At 37.4% G+C, this 22978-nt stretch overlaps 1 protein-coding gene across 1 annotated transcript; it reads right to left on the minus strand.

Moving 5' to 3' along the window:
* Positions 1-1047: 1047 nt before the first annotated feature.
* On the minus strand, positions 1048-22816 carry LOC144453752 (uncharacterized). The gene is made up of 17 exons (XM_078145095.1): positions 22424-22816; positions 20631-20822; positions 17502-20390; positions 16752-16858; positions 16434-16552; positions 15772-15960; positions 14444-14927; positions 13807-14083; positions 13121-13240; positions 12165-12341; positions 11523-11606; positions 10921-11004; positions 10336-10443; positions 8958-9003; positions 5682-5812; positions 5198-5359; positions 1048-1129 (listed from the first exon to the last, which is right to left on the minus strand). The coding sequence occupies exons 1-16, from the start codon at positions 22628-22630 to the stop codon at positions 5219-5221; spliced, it is 5355 nt and encodes a 1784-aa protein (XP_078001221.1). The 5' UTR covers positions 22631-22816; the 3' UTR covers positions 1048-1129; positions 5198-5218.
* Between the last annotated feature and the right edge of the window lie 162 nt (positions 22817-22978).

Raw genomic sequence — 22978 nt, forward strand, 5'->3', positions numbered from 1 at the left:
TATCCATCACCGATACCACTGCAGCATGTAGATATCCCACTGTAGAGCGATGCTTGCCTTAGCCTATAGGCTGCTCTTTTACAGCACAACTGCCAAAATTTGCAACTAAAACTTTCATTCTTTCCAAGTCATCTTGTAGTTGTATTAGTCAGCTAGTAAGTAGATAAGATACAGCAGCTGCCATTGTAAGCAAAGTGTGCAAATGTCTCTGACAATTCTGGCAAAGATTACTAATAGTGGTCGTAATGCTATGCACCCTAGCTGTTTTGGAGAACAATACTTGACACAATTACTCTCACAAGGAAGGCTGGTTTTACAGTACCAATAATAGTCTCTCCAAATGTAGTATACTGTTGTATGAGATGGAAGTGGCAGTTACAATGTATACAATGTATATTTTGCAATTGAGGTATAACATTATCCTAACACATGAAGCTCAAATAGTAAGTACTTGTGTCAATTTCAAACTTGCACTATTCAATATTCCACACTGAAAGGTCTTGTATGCTTTCCGAGAAGGCTCATCAACAAGGAAAAGTTAACAACTTTGGGACATATTTACAGCAATCTCTGGCAGTAATGTTGCTAAGTTTCACAGTAAACTTACGACTTTATATAATGTAAACATTTAAAAATCATTGAAGATAAATGATAGTTGCCAAAAAGAAGCTAGTAGTATAGATAAAAAGATCAGTAATTTCAACATGTCCTCTCGTCTAAATCGCTTCACAAAGGAATTGTCTTTCCTGTAGCGCTGGTGGTTGGAGTAGCACAGACCAAGTACATGATGAAACACATTGATACGAAACTCCAAACACATGAATACTGTGTATTCCTTAATATTGAATAAGCTATCAAGGATTACTGCACTGTGAAGTCATAAAAATATCAATTTTTGTTTGTTCCTTTCCATAGTCACATGAAACAAGGCAGTGCTCATGGAACACATGCTTCAATAAGCTGACTCTAGGTGGAAGTGCAAACAGAAGTTGACTCTATCCAAAGTTGAAGTGGAAACAGTTCAGTTTTTCTCTAATGTTGTCCACATCATCCACATCCACAACACACAAACACTGTTGAGTTGAGTTGATCACATCCTTTCCTCAATGTGTTATTTGTAGATAAACACCTGGAAAAAAAGAATACTTTCTTGTCATACAACACATTGGCATTGTTCATTTTGGTACTTTGGTCCTATATATGGAAGTCCTTGACAGTAGTTAACCTGTACACATATTTTTGAAGCTTCACACATTTTCATTAGCTGCTATTTGTTATTTTTGTAGTTGTTACATTAGTTTGGACAGTTATAGCTTCTTAACACACTAAGGGGATTTTGTCCTATGAAGCATCTGTCAAGAGTTACTACCAAAATTAAGAGAGAGTATAGAGTTTCAATAAGGTGGCACAATGGTTGGGTTTTTATGGTAACGTATTACACAAACAAGCGACCTATCGGTCAGAATAGCTCCGCTGTTTTTTTATTTTATTTTATTTTTTATTTTGGTGACATGTAGAAGTGGTTCAGTTCTTCAGCTCTTTACTATGCAGTTTTGTTTTAGCGATGCAATAAAGTGGTTAGTGGTTTCATATGATGTCTCACTATAAAACACATTTTACACAGAAGTTGGCCCATGTATTGTACTTTTATACCATAGTCACCATTTTATAACAAAAATCTACAGTTATGAAAAATTGCACAAAATCTCAGAAAAAAATGACTGGGAAATGCACACAAGAAAAAGAAAAAAAAGAGGATTTTGAGGTTGGCTATAAATAATTCCAGTGTCTTACAGCTTTAACCCTGGAAAATTTTAATGATGAATGAAATAAACTAGGGATCTAAAATAATTTTGAGGCAATTTTAATTTCAATTTTCTAACAAATTTACCAAGTCAACAACATTCAACTTGTACTAGTTGTAGTAGATATATATATAGGGAAGAAATGTATTAATCGCCATCTTAGTTTCCGTACGGCGACAATCCCCAAGTACCCGAAAGAGAGTCATTCTCAGCCATTGACAGGGTTCGACACTGGAGTAAAAAAGTCACTATCCCACAGGACTAGTAAAATTGATAACGTAGTAGTCCTGCAAAAAATCTGGTGGTCCTATCTTTAAGTGCTTTCGCTTGTTCACTTAGGCTCTTCATCTCTCTTAGTTTTTGCTCAACTTCTAATTCACTTTTCCAAAACCCATATTTATTTCAAACCGTGTGTTGTAATTGAACGGTCTATTTCTTTGTAGTTGTTTGTGCATCATCAACTCATTACTGTAATTTTATTCTCTTTTTTATGTTTTGGAGCTTCTTCTCTTTTTTGTTGCTTTCTGTGAGTAGTTTGTCTTAATTGGGGGGGGGGGGGGTAATAAGATGTTATGTGGTCTTATTTCTAGCTCATAACATTTCTGGTACACATTGATCTAACTATTGCATTTTTAAAAGACAAAAAATTACCTTCCCATGGAGCAAGTCTTTATAGTGTTGTCCTTAGTGCATATTAGAATGTATTTACAACATAAAAATAAATAAATTTGAAGGTTACCAGCAGTTACAGCAAAATTTTGTTACTAATTACATGTACAAGTCACTTCGTCTATTTTCGTGTCTACGTACTTCCGGGTTGACATAAACGTTAAACGTGATACAGTCGGCCCTATAATTACTAAGAAATGACAAAACCGTTCGCAAAATAAAGTTCAGGATTTTAATTTTTCAAACTGAATATCAATATCCACTACACATTCAATAACTGGTTTCGCGTATTTAGAAATGTGCCCCAAAACATGAACACGGAACACGGAATCGTACCGTGTCAGTGTTACTAACTAAGTTAGCATTTTCATTGTAGGCTGTAAGTTGTACCGGTAAAAAAACGATCATCACATCATGTAGGAAGTACAAAAACATAGAACACGTTGTTTTCTTGCTGAATAAACTCACTGAAATAACAACACGGTCAAATCGCGTCTTCGATTTTGACAGCCACCATTGTTATGATTGAGCTTCACTTACTTCCGTTGAACGTGGCCAGTACAGTGTAGAGGCCAGCCTTACCCTTATTATACACAAATCATCGTACAACTAATTTTATTGGCTATAATATTAGCTACATTTGAAAGGTCTCACTTGATTGGCTCATCCTTCGCTATTCCCGTTTTCAAGAGACACCCCGCCAGAATAAAGTGCCACGTAGTACAGCAATGGCGCGAGATCGCCTGTTGGGCGACTTTCCCACCGGGTGTGCTTTTCGAAAACTACACAACACATGCTTTTATGACACGAAATCATAGAAAATCTACCCCGTTTCCAAACTAATCGTAATTTTATCGCGAATAGACAACCGGAGTTGGTCAAAATAGCAAATTAAAAATCAAATGAATTTTACTATGACCGTGAATTCATCATATAGCCGGTGGTTTGAATTCTGAGCTCCCTACTAATATACCTATCACAGAAAGTTACTCGACTCGCGGGATAGCGTGTACGTGTATGTCGAACCCTTGCTATACGTTACAGCATAGACCCTCCTGGTTACAGTGGTAACACTCGTTCATGTTCGATTACCTTTCATAAAGAAAACACAACGAAATGGTTGAAGTGATCTTTTTTTAAATTTCTTTTCATCACAAAAACAAAATCTGTGTGATCAAAAGTGTTGTAAACTAAACCAGAAAGAATTATCGGACTGGCTAAACTTCCCGCTGAACTGGAGTAAGGTCCAAGCCTCGTTAGTACGTGAGCAAATCGTCTCAAACTCATGAAACTAGCGATACAACTTTCAAAATATAACTTGACATGTCTTCATTTGTTAGAGTTATACAATTCAAGACGGGTTTTCACTCGAAAGAAACAATTCTGTGAATAATGACATTCTGAACACAGCGATTTCTCGGACGATGTTAACACTGTAACGTACGGCTGGCAACGACTTGCTTCCGGGTTAGTCCCTCGTACATCCGGGTACTTGAGATTGTCGCCGTACGGAACTACCACATCGGCAATTTTGACGCTGTAATTTTGCCACCAATATTGATCGTACAAAAACAAAACTCCATAAATGAACCACCCACAAAGTACTTTCCCTTTCAAAATGTGGTAATTTTAGAAAGAGTATTATCGTTTTTATTGACGACTGACTCTGTCAAAAATCGTCCCATACACTTCAGTTCACAGGCATTCAAACTTGATCATGAGGGAGGTGCATATACTGGAATGAACCATTCTGTAGGAGGGGTGGATGGAGAATTGGATTTGAAGTTTACAACCCTTTTTCGAACAAATATTTGTCATTTGGGCGCACAATGCGTAGAATTAAGACTATAGCACATATTACATTGCTTGTTTGACGTCAATAGTGTCTTTTGAAAAGTTGCACTTTACCTAAAGTCTCGCGGAGTGATTTCCAATATGGCGTCGGTCATTATACTCATTAACATATTCATTTTTTTTTCAAATTTCAAAAAAAAAATCATAAAAAATAGGAGAGAAGACGTGCTGACTTGAAATTAACAAATCTAAGTAAGGTACCCTCTGTGCATCAACACACCACATATCAAAGCAATCTGACTTAAAGTTTATGAGGAGTTGATGAAAATGTCATTTTTGGGAAAAAAATCATTAGAAATTGAAAATGGCACAGATCAACTTGGCATGAACAAATCTGAATAGCCTCCCCCCAGGGAACATGCACACCAAATATCGAAGAATTCCGACTGTCACTTTCGGAGTAGATAGTGAAGATATAAAAGTTTGACGGACACCTATGATTCACTCTACTCTCTATACCTCAATACCCACCTATACCTAAAGCTACGCTTTCAGCTTTCGCTGACAGCGGAGCTAACAAAATACTGCCACTGACACAAAGTTATGTGTTTATATCTTCCTTGCCTCATCAGACAGTGATGTTGATTTGTGTTCACAAGGAGAAAAATGTTATCATTTTATGTGTGCACGTTATCACTGTATCAGTGTTTGTATTTTGTTTGCCTCATTCATAACAAAAATGCTGTTAGAAGTAAAAACATCATGCCATCGTATTGAAACTCTATACTCTCTCTTAATTTTGGTAGTAACCTCAATTATCTAACATTTTCCCAACCTATATATCTTGATCATGACTCTCTTGAGTTGTCTTGTCTTCTTTTTTTTCCCGATGGGCAGTAATCGAACAGACACTTGACCAATTTACTTACCTTCTAAAAATAGTTTGACTATTAAAAGAGTTTTGTTCTATTGAGAGCTTTGTCAGCATAGGAATCATCTGTTATCTTCTCCCAATCAGTCTGTCCAACTATAAATCCTAAAGCTCTCTTCTTCTCTTGATCTTTTCTTTCCTCAATATCAGCCCATCTAACCTGGACAAAAAACAAACAGATACAATGAATAATCAGAAATAGACCAATGATCGTCTTCACAGTATCAGTCATGCTAACCTGGATGTAGGCATGTACACACAGACACAGACACAGACACAGACACACGCACACAGACACAGACACACACACAGACACACAGACACACACACACACACACACACACACACACACACACACACACACACACACACACATACACACACACACACACACACACACACACACACAGCTAAAGTCACTATTTTCTGTAAATGGCTGGAATGAAATCCACTTTGGGTGGTCGGTTTTAAAGTTAACTTACTCGTTTCTTTCCTGACTCCGATTCTGACCTCTCATTGTAGTCATCAGGTAGTTGGAGATAGTCTCCTATCCTCTGTGCTACAGTATCTTCTCTTTTCCGTTTACCATAATAACGGACTCCATCTAACTTATCTGAAAAGTTCAAGAAGTACATAACAAACCATTAATCCTTTACTCTTTTTGCTTGGGTTACTCAACAATAAATCAACATTTATAGAAAGATTACATGAATCTGAAAAGTCTTAAAAAAAACACTGTATTCAAGTTGTTTGGCTATCTTCACTACTGGACTAAAGCCAGTTAAAAGTTAATTAAGTACATCAACAATAGAAAAGATTCTAATTCATATAATTGTGTTCTACTGGATATCATCAAATCAACAAATACCAAAAATAGCACAAAAATGGTAAGATTTCTTACTCTTACACAATAAAACACTATATGTTGGGTATTTCTTAACGTATACCTTGGTCATATTGTTCTATTTTAAAAGACCTTGATCAACTTCAACGCATTGAAAATTGGTGAAGTCACGACAAAATACATACACACTTGTCGCGTACGTAACAACCGACAGCGAGAACGGGCCGCAACGGACAAAAACAAGAACAGTTTGATGTAAACGGCCATAGCATCGCGAAAGCTAGACGGAACATGCACGCATCGATAGCAAGCTTGGCGGTACGGGTGAAATTTGAGCACGGTTCAAATGAACCATGGCACTACATGGATTCCTTGTGATGGTTCACTTCAGTAGTTCTACCATCAAAAGATGTCACCTTGAGAATAATTCAGACATTCAAGCTCGGAATCATCTCATGACATCCTCAAAATCAAGAATCTGAGTCTAAAACAGTTTTCCAACTAAAGCAATGGGCTAATAAAGACATTTTCATGTCACTGAATCAAGAAGCTTGTTGTTATTCATAAGTCCTTTATTCAAAATAATTAAATATCTTCAAATGGATATACCCGGTATGTTGTATTAAAGGGCAGTACTCCTTCTCAAACTGTTTTCACTCAGCCATTTACCATGATCACATAATTTTGAAAATCTATGTACATGCAATGAGAAGTACTTTTTGTTAAGTCAACTCAATAAGGTGATTTTTCATACACAGCTTTAACAGATTTGAAATCTATATAAGGTGGTACTACTTACACTATTTTTTTATCTATGCTTTTATTAAAGTGGTGTGGTTAAGGGGTAAAAAACAAGTAATGTTGGGGGAATTGTTGGTGAGTGAAAACAAGATACAAGATCTGTGACCACACTGCTATCTGATACTGTTTACTACAATTTTGAACTATTGATGATTTCAATTCTCACTTTGTAGCGGAAATATGACATCGCACTGCTTGATGACATGTATATATGTCTGTCTTTTAACTTGTTCATTTCTTGTAGAAGAGTGACAGCACAGGAGGCTACATGTAAGTAGCGCATTACCACTTTCCCATTCTATGCCATTTGAGAAATCAAATGGCAATTTTATCACACTTCCTCACTGTCTCGAAACACCGCTGTGGTGGTCAACCATGCATTTTCAGGAGTTTCCCAATTGGTCAAGTTTGGTTTGAGTTCAAGTTTCACCATGAAACATATCTGCATATCAGATATTAACAATGGACAACAACTACTACAGTAGTTGGAAGGACATATCTCTAATGGTGAAATGACAGTCAAATACTGTGTTCTCTATTTTTATTTTGTTGCCTTGGGGATAGGCTTATAAACAAATGATAACATTCTCAGACATGGCTCAAGTCAGAAAGAGGGTATTAGAAGTGGGCGAATGCTTATAATTGGATAGACACACTATATACTACAATAATGAGTGAGACTGGTACAACATCCAGTGATAGGAATACCTTTCGACCACACATTTTACAGTTTTTTCATACCAGAAGTGTACCAAATCCCACATACTCATTAAATATGCAATACTTCAAATCAAGTCTGTACTCAATCTTTCACATTACACCATTCCGACACCAGACTTATTGAGAAAATTATTTTGAAACTCCTGTTATATATGTAAACAGGAGATTCAACATGTCTATGTTAAAGTAAATTTGATCTGGCATGCATGACGTGTAACACTGAGAGCCAGCCTATCAACTATCAAAATATGATGATTTGTCATGGCAGATGTTCATAATCATGAAGTAACAATTGTTCCACTGATAAACTGAAGCAGGGACTGGGAAAACTAGTTTCATGACACAAATATTTATCCGCTATAACAGTCAATATATAAGTGAGGACAGTTTCATGCCAGTATATCTCAAGTTTTGATTAGGGGTTTAGTATTTTGAGCTTTTAAGAGGTTTTAAACTGTCTACAAACTTGACAAGAGTTTTCTACTCCCTGAACAATGCTTAATCTTTATCACGAACAGACAGATCTCTTTGAAATGTCTTTATAAATAATTCAACTGATAAACAATATCAATGATCAGGTTTTTAAGTTTGACAAATTGTCACTGAATTATTTATACTTGGTATATAAATGTCAGACTGTGTGATTGATAGTTGAGTGCTGCCAGCAGATAATGATGATGAAGTATGTTTCAGTGAACAGAATACTACCAGCAGTTTTATATGTTACACTCAGATAATCTCATAAAGGCCCACACTTTCATTATGTTTGGTATTAAATGTTTCAGTATACATTTTGTAATTTGCTTTTTATGGGTTTTGTCATTTTTATTATGTTTGATGTAGTTCTCTGTAAGTCAGTCAATAGGAAATTGTCAGTTTTATGTCGTTATTTGTCATTTCTGACAGAATAGCTGTAGCTACTTGTCACTGGTTGCATCGCCCTTTTTTCATTTATTTTGTCATCTGTCTGTGATCGTGATTTTTGGCAGTTCATACTACGACTTCCAAATTACAAAACTGATCAATGAGCTTACTATTAAAGTTCCAGAAAAAACAGAATAATTCACACTCAAATGCACCCCCCCCCCCCCCCCCCCAAGTTTTTGAGGACCTATTACGGTATGTTTAAACGTGGACAAAATAAATGCCAGAACTTGTCAAATGAGTTATGGACCCTGAATGTTTCAGATGAAAAACGGAACTGAGATGCTATGTAACAGTGGGTTGTACATGTACAACTGAATTTAGTATTTGGACACTGCAACACGTCTTGAGCATGTGAGTTGATACATGTAGTTTATAAGTATCTACTCTAATTGTTGCGTCAACTTGTAATTTCAAAGTTTTCTTTTGCTGTGTTTAATAGGTGAACAAACTTGTATAGATGACTTACCTAGCTTCCCTTCTGATGCATCCTCCCAGCGGCTCTTGCTTGGTACCTGGTAGAATTCATAGATAATCTTGCAAATGAGATATAATTTTAACAGGGCACCAAAACCAATGAAAAGAACAAATTTCTGTCTAACATTCTGATACATTGCTCTCAGTGCCCTTTGAACGAAACATCACAAAACTACTGCATCTTCAACAGGATAACACAGCACCTGTTTGTTTGTGATAGTCAAGCTAAGGAGAAACTAGACGATGAGCTTTGCAACTTTATTAAAGAAGAGCAATAGATGAAGAATTATCTGGGACGATTTCAACAACAGCAACCACTTGTATGTCATCAAGGTGATGACAAATTCTTCTAAAATTACACATCTTTAACAGCATTTAAAAACACAATATAAGAGCTCATGTGTACATAAATGTACTTGCCGTGTCAGACCAAAATAATTATTCTATCTACAAGTACATACGCATGTACATAAAACATCCCTTTTCCCTATTTGCGTTGTCTTTTTTTCACTAATCCCTCTTCAAAATCTATCAACAGGGTTAAACATTATTTTTAAAAACCTGGGTGGCCATTCATCAAAAAATTGAACACATACCACAACACCGTGTGTTTACCAGTGTCTACCATCTACAACACTTAAACTTACCTCATATCTCTGCATCTCTACTTTCAAGTTGCCCCCCCCCCCCCCCCCCCCCCCATTTTTATTACATTTCTGATTAATAAATGTTAAAATAATCCTAATACACTTGCAATATCTTTGTAACATACCTTGTAACCACAGTCCATCGTATGTTATAAACTTCCATGGGGTCAGGGAACATATTGACTTTAACTACACTATAAAGTATTTGTAAAACAACCAAACTACATTAAATGGTGTTACTCACAATTCTCCTCTTCTCTTTAGTCCATCTGCTCCACTTCTTCTCCATGGGGAAGTGACTTACCTACCTGTATTTGCTGTTGAAAAAAGGTAAGTTATACCCCAAACTGATGTAAACACGTTTGTACTCACATCTGGTTAACATCCAGTCCAGTCCACAATAGTACAGGAAACCATACTGACCCAACTTACCTGCATGCTGTAATGTTAAAAGTCAGATGAAGGAGGAACAAATTGGAAAATTTTCTCGCATAGTTTTTCTTTTACTTTTATCCTTTTTTCCCCTTCTTTTTTCAAACTCACGCTTATGTAGATCTTGTACATGACTGCAATTTGCTCACTGTCATATAAACATTTTTTGTTCAGTCACATTTTGACAACTATTTGAAATGTTTAAATCCTGGAGGGAAATGGTGAAAACATGATCTTCCATTTTGTTCTCTCCTTGTTACAATGCAATCCAAATGACCATACGGTGCCTACCAAATCGTCATCTTCTTTATCATCAGAATCATTTTTCTTTGCTGCAGCTTCCTCCTCTTTTTTCTTCTTTGCTGCTTCAGCTTCTTCATCAAAGTCTTCCATTTCAACCTGAACAAGACAGCATAATTGTAAGTCACACAAGTGTTCAATGATGTGACATTAAACATGGTAAGAATTTTAACATATTTGGTCGTATATAAAATGACCCTTTTCACACTTTAAACCCCTTCCATATTGCAATTTGAATTCCCAGTGTCCATTTTCAATAATCTGAAAATATGTTTCGATAGTACCAGTCACTAACAATATTGGGGTGCATATGTCTTGTTAGCATTAGTACATTATATACCTAGGACATAACTCTAACCACAGCACAGTGACAGGAATACTAATCTACTTTATCACTCTGGAGATTTTTCTCATTATCGATCTTCAAGATCTCTCTGAGGGACATCACATTTACACTATTCAACTTTGTCCCAACTTTCTCGTATCTGTTTTTGCATTGATACTTGTACAGCTACTGACAATCCATGTCACTGTTGACATCTGTTTATCGATATAAATTAACAAGTATTCACTTACCTCTATGATGGCATCATCTTGTATCAAAGACCTCATATCCAACTTTGGATGATGGATGGGTGTTTCATCCCAATTATCAATCATCTGTCAAACAACCATAAAACCACATTCATATTGATAAATATGCACGTCATAAAGATTTCCATATCAATTATGTTGTCATGATAACCATCATTTGTTTTATTTGGAGGATTAAAGTTATATAAGTTATTAGTATGATAGATAGATGGGAGTTTTAATAATAAAACTGGGGAATAATCAGGGCTCAAAATAATGACCCTTTAACTGTCCCGGGCATGTGATCGAAAGGCTTTGGCAAACGGTTTTAAAAAGTGCTTGACCCAAGAGACAAGTAGAATTTCTCATGGTTATCAATCAGAGATCTCCACACAATGACTACTTCTGTACCTGCAGGAACTTTCAAAGTGATTTTTTTGACAAATCCCCCCCCCCCAAAAAAAAAAATGTGATCAGTGAATATGTATTGGCTGCAAAAATACCCACTTTATGTACAAGCACTTTTTATTTTCTAGTTATCCTGTGGGCAAGTGAATTGTTTTCATTATTTTGACCCCTGATAATATAATAGTTGCTATGATTACCTTTTGAATTTCACCAACTTTGCGGTCATGAATATTCTTCTTTGAACAGGTTTGGGCATCTGCTTTCAATTCAGCAACATACACCTTGGAATAAAAATAGCTTCAGTATTACTATAATAGCAATAATAATAATAATAATAATAACTTTATCCTAACTTTATCTATATTACCAGATGTCAGTACAATACAATAAAGTGTTATTCATTCATCTGTTATAACTGTTTATCATTAAATATTTTCAATTCACTTTAAGTCAAATGTGTATGTCTATACTATCTCGGCTTACAGAAAGCAGTTGGAAATCAGAATTACATTGCAGACAAGAGGCTGTACCATATGTCATGAACATATGCTGTGATTATATTTCTCAAAAACCCCATTATAGGTATGATAAATTCCACTTAATACAGGGTCACTATGGCAACCGTTACCACACATCGATTACCTACATGAGAAACTCAATATGTTACGATATTACTACTCTGATATATGGTTCTTTCATTTCTCAACAAATGTGACTGAACTGATGGAATTTCCATACTAGGCACCATAACCATCACAATTTATTCCCAATCTTCAATCATTCATTTATATTATGTTGATTATATGCATACATTAATAGACTTTTCAGTGTAATCTTACCTCAAAGTTTTTCTGTCTCCCATAGTTATAGAACTGTTCAAAGTGTTTCACTTTTTGATTGATGGCATCCACCAAAACAAAATCAAAGAAACCATCATCGATTGTTTTCTTGTATGCTTTAAAGAGACTAGTGCGATAAGCTTCCTCCATTTCTACCTCATATTCATACTCCAATACCTGATAACAAAGTGAGAACTCAACTCAAATATACACTATTGATACACTGACCTAGAGTTATAGACTGATGACAATGAAACAAACATCATTTTTTGATAGGTCACCTCGTTATGAAAGACAACTTACTAGATTGTGGTGAAAATAGATCACACTGAACACTATTTGTGGTTTTGCTGAATCTTCATATTTTGGCAAAAGACAGCTAACGAAGCCAATCTTGTTGAACATACAATCTTTGCTATACATTCAACGAACAGCGAAGAGGTAAAATATGCAGGAAACACAGGCCAATTTAGCTAGATGTACTCGGAGAAATAAACAGTACAAAAGTAATACCAACAAATTTGGGAATATTTTTCAGGAGCGCAATACATTACATAACTGAAACCATCAACACAATCCTTATAGTGACTACAAAGCATAAAACATGCTTCCATAAGAGGTGTCCATCAAGCAACTGTCAGTTTATTGTTCAGAGCAATTCAACAGATGTAATCACTGCAATGCAATACTCAGCACAGACCGTGATGTTGTCATCATAACAATAAACTTGTCAAATTATCTTTCTCAATGGGCTCTCAATCATTTCTGAAAGTTTTTTGTTTTTTTTAAATTATTCAATGTATACTTTTCAAGTGGTTGAAAATAATGTTAAATACTAGTCTGTTTATGTTATACACAGATTCATAGATTTGGCTTTACAACAAAATTTCATAAGCGCAAAGTTATCATTGTTCTCATAAGTTCATAAAGACTACTACACCAAGGTTTTTACTAACCTGAACTGTGACCTTTTTGCCAGTGTCTGGATCTCTCTCAGTTTTCTCAACTTCAGTCATGAAATAATCATCCAGACAAAGCATTCTGGGATTGTTGCCACTCATTTTGGCTTCCCTATCCTGGTAATTTGTACACAAAACATTAAAAAGAATGCATAAACCTTTCTGGATACTCAGACTTAGGACTTCAAGGGGGTAATTTAAATTTACTGTTCAGAGCAATTCAACAGATGTAATCACTGCAATGCTTTACTCAGCACAGACCGTGATGTTGTCATCATAACAATAAATTTATCAACCTGTCCCCCATTCATTGTATTCCCCATATAACTGCCACACTCATTGTAACTCAAATTTATCACTTCAAGTTTGTACCATTACATTTAAACCATCAACATTACAAAAGTGTGAAATATATATTCATGTGATGATTTTTTCTGTATATTTTGCAGCCTAAAATCTAAATTTTTATTGAGTGTTGAATGTTCATCAGTTTCATGATTTTTATTTTACTAACCCAATGTGTAGTACCTGTGCCAATTCTACATGACTGCCCATTAACAATACATTTTATCCCCCCCCCCCCCCAACATGTTGCTAGGCCTGAACTAGTCCTTGCAACAATTCTGCCGCAGCCTTCTTTGTTGTGACATCTACAACATTAAAATTACTCATTTTTCCCTTACCTTGACAAGTTTTGAGACATACGTCTTTCCACTTCCTGGAGGGCCTCTGAATATGATGACAATTTGTTTGGGTCTATGTTTCCTGCCTGGATTGTTCAGAATATTCTCTATTAACACAGTCTCACCAGGAATTCGGAGATCTTCTTTCTTCTGAGGGACGGGTGGTGATGGCACATACTGCTGTCTGTCTAGTTGCAAAGACAATGAATAAATGGAAGAACTGCCAGCACCGTTATTATAACTATCACCAGAGTCTCGACTGCGCTCATAGTCATACCTGAAATAAAGCAATATGTAAATGATGAATTCTACACAAAGTACATGTACTTAGTTGTGCTAATTTTCAAGGCTACCTTAATTTAAGCAAAATTTTACAAATCAAAATCCACACTATGTGGTAGATACTAGTCATCCCAAATAAAATTCCAATGTCTTCCCAAATAAACTAGTTTATCAAAGTAAATCTGAAAATATCTCTTACGACAAATGAGTTGGTAACCAAATCAAACATACAACTGCTTTGCTATTCACTCTACCTTGCAACCAGTATTGTTCTTTGATTATTTTCACCCAGTATTAAACCTAACACTATTCAAAATGTTCAATCTCAAACAATGTTATCAAAAAGAAATCTTACTTGTCATCTCTTCTGTATCTGTCCCTTTCTGATCTCTCCGGATCACGACGTTCTTGGTGGTATCTATCTCTGTCAGGACTGTGCTGGCCTCGATCTCGGCTTCTTTCACGGTCACGATCATACTCCCTATCCCTCTCTCTATCTGCATCTCTACCCCTTTCCAAATCTCTGTCCCTGGCCCAGTCTCTATCCCTTTCCCTGTCTCTCTCTCTATCCCAATCCCTGTCCCTGGTCCATCTTCTGTCTCTATCCCAACTTCTGTCTTTTTCTCGGTCCCAATCTCTATCTCTTTGTCTTTCCCTATCTCTGCTCCTTTCCCTGCTTGTGTCACGTTCTCGTCTTGTATCTGGTTCTCTATGTTCACTGCCCAAATTTCTTTCTCTGTCATCCCTAGCTCTTTCCCTCCTGTCATCCAAGTATAAATCTCTATCTCTGTCTTCCTTGCCCTCTGTACTCTTGCCATGCCCATAGTCACGATACTGGGCTACAGAAAAACAAAATACACAACACATTACTAAGTAGTACTATTTTTGCTAAAGTTTGGAAACCCCAGTAAGAGAGGAGGGAAATCTGGTGAAATATTTCCATACAATGTATGATAACTTGAGTGGGGAATCCTGGTAAAATACTTGGGAGCTAAGCTAGGTTTACCAATTTACCACTCTAACAAATACAATTGAGTAAAACGCATGTATAAGTAATACACAGATACATATATCTAAACTTACGAAGAATTTAGTGAAGAATGAGTACATTTATGGAGTGTACATAGGCTGAAAAACCTTTCATATAATTTTACTTTTGAATACAACAAGACAGTAACTTTAAGAACACTATAAACCAGAATAGAATGGCATCGACCATAATCCATGTTTTCTGGTGTCTACAGGCTCTCTCCCTATTCCAAAGCCCGTTGTACAGTAAAATGTAACACTTTTGGAATAATTTTGACTGATCAAGTTGAATGGCGATCCAGCAAGCAACACATTTATACATGTCAAAAAAAAGTTTCTGCTATTATATAAAATTTCCTTAAGCTGAACGTTATCCAAAGGGAAAGAGCTGTCTTTTTTGCTATTTGATTTTCCACAAAGGTATGACTTAATGAAAGCTTACAAAAAAACACTCATTCAAATGCTTTGTAGAAATTAATACATATTGCATTCTTAAACTTACTTCACATCCAACCCACAATAAGATGTGTTGCACCTAATATTACTAAATTACACATGGTTGCACCTAATCTCATAATGTCCACATTTACTCCAGACTTCATCACATGATAATCTACAGTCATCACCTATGTATCAGCTTTCCGATCAACCTACCTGGTAAAATTTTTTCAAAGTCTTTTTTATTTTCATTGAAACGTTGATCTCTTTCTCGTAAGTAGATGTCAACTTCAATCTCTCTCCCCAAAGGTGCATGTTGACCATGTCCATATTCAATCTCTTCTACAGTCTCTGATGTTTTGAAGGCACTCTCTTTGGGTTGATGCATGTTTGCCCATACCTCCGCTTCAAAACAAAGGAAAACAATACTTAAAACCTAACAAGATTAATCGCCTTAGGGAAAAATACATGCATGAACAAAACGTAACATTCAGGGTTTCAATATTATCATGAGTCCTGTAAACCTGGAAATTTTCACTGAAGACTTCTTTTTGCTTATTTCACTGGAAATAAAAAATGCAAAAATAAGTAGTGACTAAAATACCTTGTACATGAACAGAATGTACCAGTCTGGTAATTGGTAAAAATTAGTCTTTGAGAACTAGCTGAAGACTGTGTAAAAATCACACTAGTGGCAAAATTGTCTAGGTTTATACTACAGTATACTAGTATACAATACAGTACCGGTATTAAGTACGGTCCATTGTTTAATTTTCACTTTTACCTGAAAAATAAAAACCACCCTACTACATTTCAAAGTTTCTAAAATTGACATCACACATGATATCATTATATAGTTTAAAATTAGTTTGCAGTACCTCTTTTTTCTTCTATTTTCTTTGCATATTTATCGTATTCCATCTCATAGTAAGGGTCTGGACATCTCTCACGCTCTTCACTGGCTTGCCAGGCTAGCCTTTTTTCCATGGAGATATCCCTGTTATAAAGCACATAACACAAAACATACTAATCACAAACTACCTTGTTTATGCAATATTGGATAGTTTTTAAGCTTTAATAAAATCATATTATGTCAATCCCCCCCCCCCCCTCAAAACTATGAAACAACTTGCATGAGGAAGGTAACTGTACACAATAGTTTGAAATACTGGGGCATGCCCTTGTTTCTAACTTACCACTCATATTCATCAGCATGTCCATAGCCTATCATACTATAATCATCTGATGTATGAGGCAATGGTTCTGCATAGCCATCATCTGAAAGTCTCACAGGTTGGCCACCCTGTTTTGAGAGTAAATGCATATACATTATACTTCAAACGACATATAATCTAAGTCATATTCAAATGTGCAATTACATTTTATTATTATTATTATTATTGTTGTTATTTACTTTCAGTGCATTGTATAAAACTTAAAAATTCAAAAGTAAACAAACAAGGAAAAGAAAATAACAGCACAAACACAGAAATCTGAATCATTTGAATAACTTCCAATTAGGTAATGGTATGCCAGATAAGCCATTTATTCTCAGATAATTTGGTCACTCTCAAAGGCTGCTAGCTGTGCTACTATACATGTAGGATTCTGGTACATTGAAAACTGACATTGCAGTTTCAAAGTGCAGACATTACATCTACATTATATATATCATTCTAAAAGTTTGGGAAGAATCAATCTGATGAAAATCTGATGTAGAGAACTTGGTGCGATTTCTCTATTTACTTCTTACTTTTATTACACAGGACAAAAAACAACAAATGACAATAAAAGTAGGAAATAGAGGTAAATAAAGAAATCATGCAAAGTTCACTACATCAGCTTTTAATCACATTGGGGAAGAGTAGGCACTTGACACCAAACCTGAGCTGAACAAATTTCCAACAACAAGCCTTTGAGGAAATTCATGGAATTGACAGGCTTACCTGATAATCAAACACCTGTACTCCTCTTCTAGGATGTTGCTCTAGTTCTCTTGACCTATCCTCATCATAATAGAATACTCTATCATCTCTTGGTGGACCTCTAAAGTCCTCTCTCATTTCCTCACGTTGTTGTGCCTGTTCCTCTTCCCTGAATTCTTGGCTTAAATCCTCTTGTCTGAAACTTGGGTTTTTGGGTCCCTTACCAATATAGCTCAATGAAGCAGTACTTAACTTCTGGATCTGCTCTAGTTGTTGCAACTGTGCCTGTTGAGTGCGTAGGATGTCAAGTTCTGCAGCAGCTTTTTGGATGAGGTTATGCTGTCTGTTAGAAAGTGAAGGCTGTTGATTTGACTGGCCAACATCAGTTGCAGAGACTGGCTGTTGATTTTGAGTTGTCCTTGGAGGAGGTGGTGGTGGTGGAGGAGATTGCTCTACTTGCCTTGCTGTCTGTGGTGACCAAACCTTATCTCTTCTTGGTGGAGGGGGAGGTGGTGGTGGTAATCTTCTTCCTTGGAACTGTTCCTGATGCTTGATTGGAGGCCTTTGGACACCACCCATGTGGGAGGCTTTCAGTCCTTCTGGTAGTTTCTCTCCAGGCAACTGACTCTTATTTTCTTGGTGTCCATGTGGCAATTGTTTAGGTGGTCTTTCATTTTGAATGTTCCGATTCTGTTGTTTTGATGGTTCTTCCTTACTGATGGTATTCCCACTGTCTCCCTTCTCAGTTTCTTCACCATCCTGATTTTGCTTCCTAGGTGGCGCTAACTTTAAATCCATGAGTGCCATTGGTTTACCAGAAGTTGCTTGTTCTTCACTAGAGTGATTAACTTTTTCTGGGCCATCAAATGATTGCTCTTCTTTTGTTGGGTCTCTAGGTCTCTGCATTGGATATTGCTTGTCTCTTCCTTCAGGTCCAAGACGACCTGCATCAAATCTCTCTTCTCCTTGATGAAGCATGCCTGGCCTTGGCCCACTAAATCTTGGCCCACCAGATTGTGGTTCCCCAGGTCTACTAAATCTTGGCCCACCAGGTCGTGGTTCCACAGGGCCACTAAATCTTGGACCACCAGGTCGTGGTTCCCCAGGTCCACTAAATCTTGGCCCATCAGGTCGTGATTCCCCAGGTCCACTAAATCTTGGCCCACCAGGTCGTGGTTCCACAGGTCCACTAAATCTTGGCCCACCAGGTCGTGGTTCCCCAGGTCCACTAAATCTTGGCCCATCAGGTCGTGGTTCCCCAGGTCCACTAAATCTTGGCCCATCAGGTCGTGGTTCCCCAGGTCCACTAAATCTTGGCCCACCAGGTCGTGGTTCCCCAGGTCCACTAAATCTTGGCCCATCAGGCCGTGGTTCCCCAGGTCCACTAAATCTTGGCCCATCAGGTCGTGGTTCCCCAGGCCCACTAAATCTTGGCCCATCAGCCTGTGGTTCCCCACGGAAAGGTGCACCCAGTCTTGGGCCCCTGGATGGTGGACCAGGCCTTGGTCCCCTAACACCTTGGTAACTATGTGGTGGACCACCAGGTCTATCATCTGCATGATATGGTACTCCTGGTCTTGGACCTCTGAATCCTCTTCCCCCATCACCAGGTGGGGGTCCACCAAATCTTGGACCTCCATGATGTGGTGCATTGAACCTGGGGCCCCTGAACCTGGGTCCTTGATTTCCAAATTGATGTTCCTGGTCATGGTATTCTGCATCATTTCTTGGCCCACCAAATCTTGGCCCATCTTTGCCTTTGTCTTCATGTAGTCGACCACTGAATTCACCTTCACCTCCCTGAAATCGATCTTTATTAAACTCATCTTTAAATCTCTCTTCATTAGTTTGACCAGGAAAAGGTCTGCCTGGAAGTCTTTTTTCTCTAAATGGCCCACCGTGTTCAGGACCATGAAATCTATCACCAGCTTCATTATCATCAGGATGATGGTCATCATGCATGGGTCCCTGTTCACTCATTCCTTTAAATCTTCCACTTTGAGGTGAGACATTTTCTACAGAACCTTTAAAACCAGGAAGATCACTAGTTTCAAAATCACCTTCAATCTCTGACTCCTCTTCATTATATGATGCATCAAATCTTGGGCCACCAAACCTAGGACCTGCGCCACCCTGACGACCACCCCTACCTGGTCCAGGAAACCGTGTGTCGTGGCCAGGACCTCTAAATCTGGGTTCATCTTGATTACCATGTGATAAGTTATCAGGTGGAGGCCCACGAAATCGCTGTCCACCACCACGACCAGGTCCTCTAAACCTCTGTCCTTCAGGACCTGGTGGTCCTCTAAATCCATCAGGACCCGGCCCCCTAAATCGTTGTCCTTCAGGACCTGGTGGTCCTCTAAACCCATCAGGACCAGGTCCTCTGAATCTTTGTTCTTCAAGTGGAGGCCCTTTAAAATCACCTCTTGGACCTGGAAAACGGGGTCCATCAAATCTAGGACCTTGACCTTGGCCTCTGTTATCAACCTGATTAAAACCCCTTGGCTGATTTTGAGGTGTTTGAGGAGGTCTTTCAAATCTTTCTCCTTGTTGTTTTGGTCCACCTGGTAACCCATGATCCTGTTGAGCGAGTTGGTGTGGCGCAGGAGGCACAGCCCCAGATGGACCTTCAGAACCAAACTTTTGCTCATCCCAAGACTGTTTGGAACCTTTTTGATCATTAGTATTGCTTAGCCCCTGTTTCTCATTCCGTTTCACCTCAATGTAATGTCTCTGTTGTTCTTGTAAAGTCTGCATTTGTTGTTGCCACTGTTGCCACTGTTGTTCATACTGATCAAATTGCTCTTTATTTGGATGCTCTTTATGTTGTTCCTTCCAATCATCAAACTGTTTCTGCCATTGCTGAATTTGTTGTCGAACTTGTTCATACTGCTGTTCTAATTCATTCTGTAATTGAATTTTTAAAATCAAATTAGAAGAGAAAATTTCACTGAAACTTTGTATTAAAAAAAACCATATGATTGTGTAAATCCTGTAATAATAATAATAATATTAATAATAATAACAAAATTGCATATGTGATATCTTAATTTCTTGGACTCTGAGCTTCATGCACATTTCTAAACAGATTACATTGCAGATTTACTAGTTCAAAGTCGCATACAAAGAGTTGAAATTCTTGCATACCAGTGATACTGTCTGTAAATACTGTTGTTGCTGATACTGGGCCCACATGTTCTGCTGTTGGTACATCTGTCCCCACATTTGTTCATATTGCTTTTGCATCAAACCCTGCTGATATTCCATCCACTGTCTTTGCTGTTGCCATTGTGCTGCTTGTTGTTGCAGCTGCTGTAGTCTGGTTGCTTCTTTGTCAACCTGTTGAATGAAAAAAATGATCAGATACTTATTCTGAATCAATTCCACCTCACTTAATATCATTGGTGGGTTTCATGGTTAACATTCTTTCTTACTGCAATAAAATTCAAATCATCGGAACCTCTCCAGTGACATAATTTGGCTTGGATATGCACACAGTTCTTATTTTGCAGGTAAAGTATAATTTTCCGTATCTGAAACAAGGCCACATCAAACCCATAAGTTGTCTACACAATCCAATACCAAAAACCACTGGATCGCAGGGTTCAGTTTGGTGAACTTATGTTATGTTGAATGCCTGTCAAAATGTGGTACACTGAATTTGAAATTGCATGTTCTGACAGTAATCAACAAGTTTTAGTCCACTGATGCATGTTATGTCATCATGAGAGGTTTCCATATATTAAAACCCTTGCAGAAATCTAACTGGCCTTTTGCTAAATACATGTAATGAAGACACTTTGCCACTAAAACATCACCATTACAGTGATTACCAAATACAGTTGTTTTGCTGCCATTCATGATTGAACAAGTGCTGAGATGTTGAGTCCTCCACAGACATTTCAATTCTGCACATCCATAAATATGTATGTACATATGTAATGTTATAATGCAAATAAATGAATGAGATGTCAGAACTGTGTTTTCGACAAAGGTGAGCGAGCTACCCCAGGATGTTTTACCAGGGCATGAAATCAATATCATTGCACTACACACATGTATGGAAATCTATCCAATTTACTCGACCAGTTTTCCCTCCTGAACTTTGTGCTAAACCCTTAGCAATCTCTCATTATAAATGAATACACAGTCACCAAAAGTTCAAGGGCCTCAAGATTTCTGATACATGTAGCTGCAATAATTGTAGCATCAGTTTTGCATTTGAGGGTTCTTTTTTTTTTTAGCTTTTTTCATTCCAGGGTGTAAACTTGAAACAAACGCTAAAATTTCTGCTGGACAAACTCAAATAGATGCATGCAGATCATTGCAAAGTTGAGTGGATTTTTCTACTATTGACATGTTACCTGCCAAAAAATAAGACATTTCCTAACTCCAACATTAATTAAAGAGTCTTCAAAAGTAGAAACATACGTCTGCATTTGTAAATGGGTAGTATGGGGTATGATGCTGAAATCCTGCTCATGTCTTCGGCGTGATCTCGCTTTACATACCATGTACTACACATTTCAAAATGCTGTGGTGCATTGCTACTTTTGCTGATTTTGATGGGATCGGTAGGTTACTTTTGTAGGTTTTTTGGTAATTTATAATGCCAAAGTTAGGAAATGTTCAGTATTTTTGGCAGATAAGGCATAATTGTGAGACAAGTTTGCAAGGCAGACTTGTCTCACATCCACCTATTCGAATTTTGTCCAGCAGCAGATGTAGCATTTGTTCGATCATACCTGACTCCGTACTCAGAGTCAGTTGCCAAGGATCATGCTCGGTGGTACTGTATGGATATACCCAGATATCCTGTGAATATTTCCAAGAATGAATTATCATGGGAGGGCGCAATTTATACGAAAGTCGAACGTTTTGTGCACGAGACAAATGCATCGCATATAAATTTCATGACTCTTTCCTCTACAAATACCTACATCTTGTGTATCGGGTGGTTCACTCCCTGGAGCATTTACAGTTGGAGCAGGATTTACCATAGGCGCAGGTGTACTAGGTGGCGGTTGTTGTGGCCATCCACCACTGTACATTTGTTGATATTGTTGATGATAATATTGCTGCTGCTGAGCTGGCGGCTGCTGCGGCACCGCCGCCTGCTGCTGTGGGTTTGTCCATTGATTCCACATCCTTGCGATATTCAGCGAATCATTTGCCCTTAGAAGACGTCCACTTAATTATGTTACCAAAATGATCACGTTTCTTACGGTCTCGAGACATGAAAATTGTTTTTAAATATTACATTTTCAGATTATTTCTGACAAGCATGGACGGCTTTGAGAGTGTGTGTTTATTAGATTTTACCTCCACTGACCATAGACGAGAGACAAATACACTCGGAAGCTTTCGGAAAGTTCTCGAGTTTTCCATGTTGTTACTAAAAATTCTTTTACTACGCTGAAAAACAATCAAATGGCCTACAATTACTCAATGAAGCAGAGATATTTTGAAATTTGCGTTTAATTAATCATCGGAAT

This window comes from Glandiceps talaboti, chromosome 2, assembly GCF_964340395.1.
Source record: "Glandiceps talaboti chromosome 2, keGlaTala1.1, whole genome shotgun sequence".
Taxonomy (NCBI): Eukaryota; Metazoa; Hemichordata; class Enteropneusta; family Spengelidae; genus Glandiceps; species Glandiceps talaboti.

Excerpts from the sequence above, each read along its gene's own strand:
- LOC144453752 (XM_078145095.1), bottom strand. The coding sequence starts at position 22,630 with ATGTGGAATCAATGGACAAACCCACAGCAGCAGGCGGCGGTGCCGCAG. Across the intron at positions 14,928-15,771 it reads CTTTGAAAAAATTTTACCAG|CCCAGTATCGTGACTATGGG; the intron begins GTAGGTTGATCG and ends GTTTTTCTGTAG. Across the intron at positions 9,004-10,335 it reads ATAAAGAAGATGACGATTTG|GTACCAAGCAAGAGCCGCTG; the intron begins GTAGGCACCGTA and ends GAATTCTACCAG.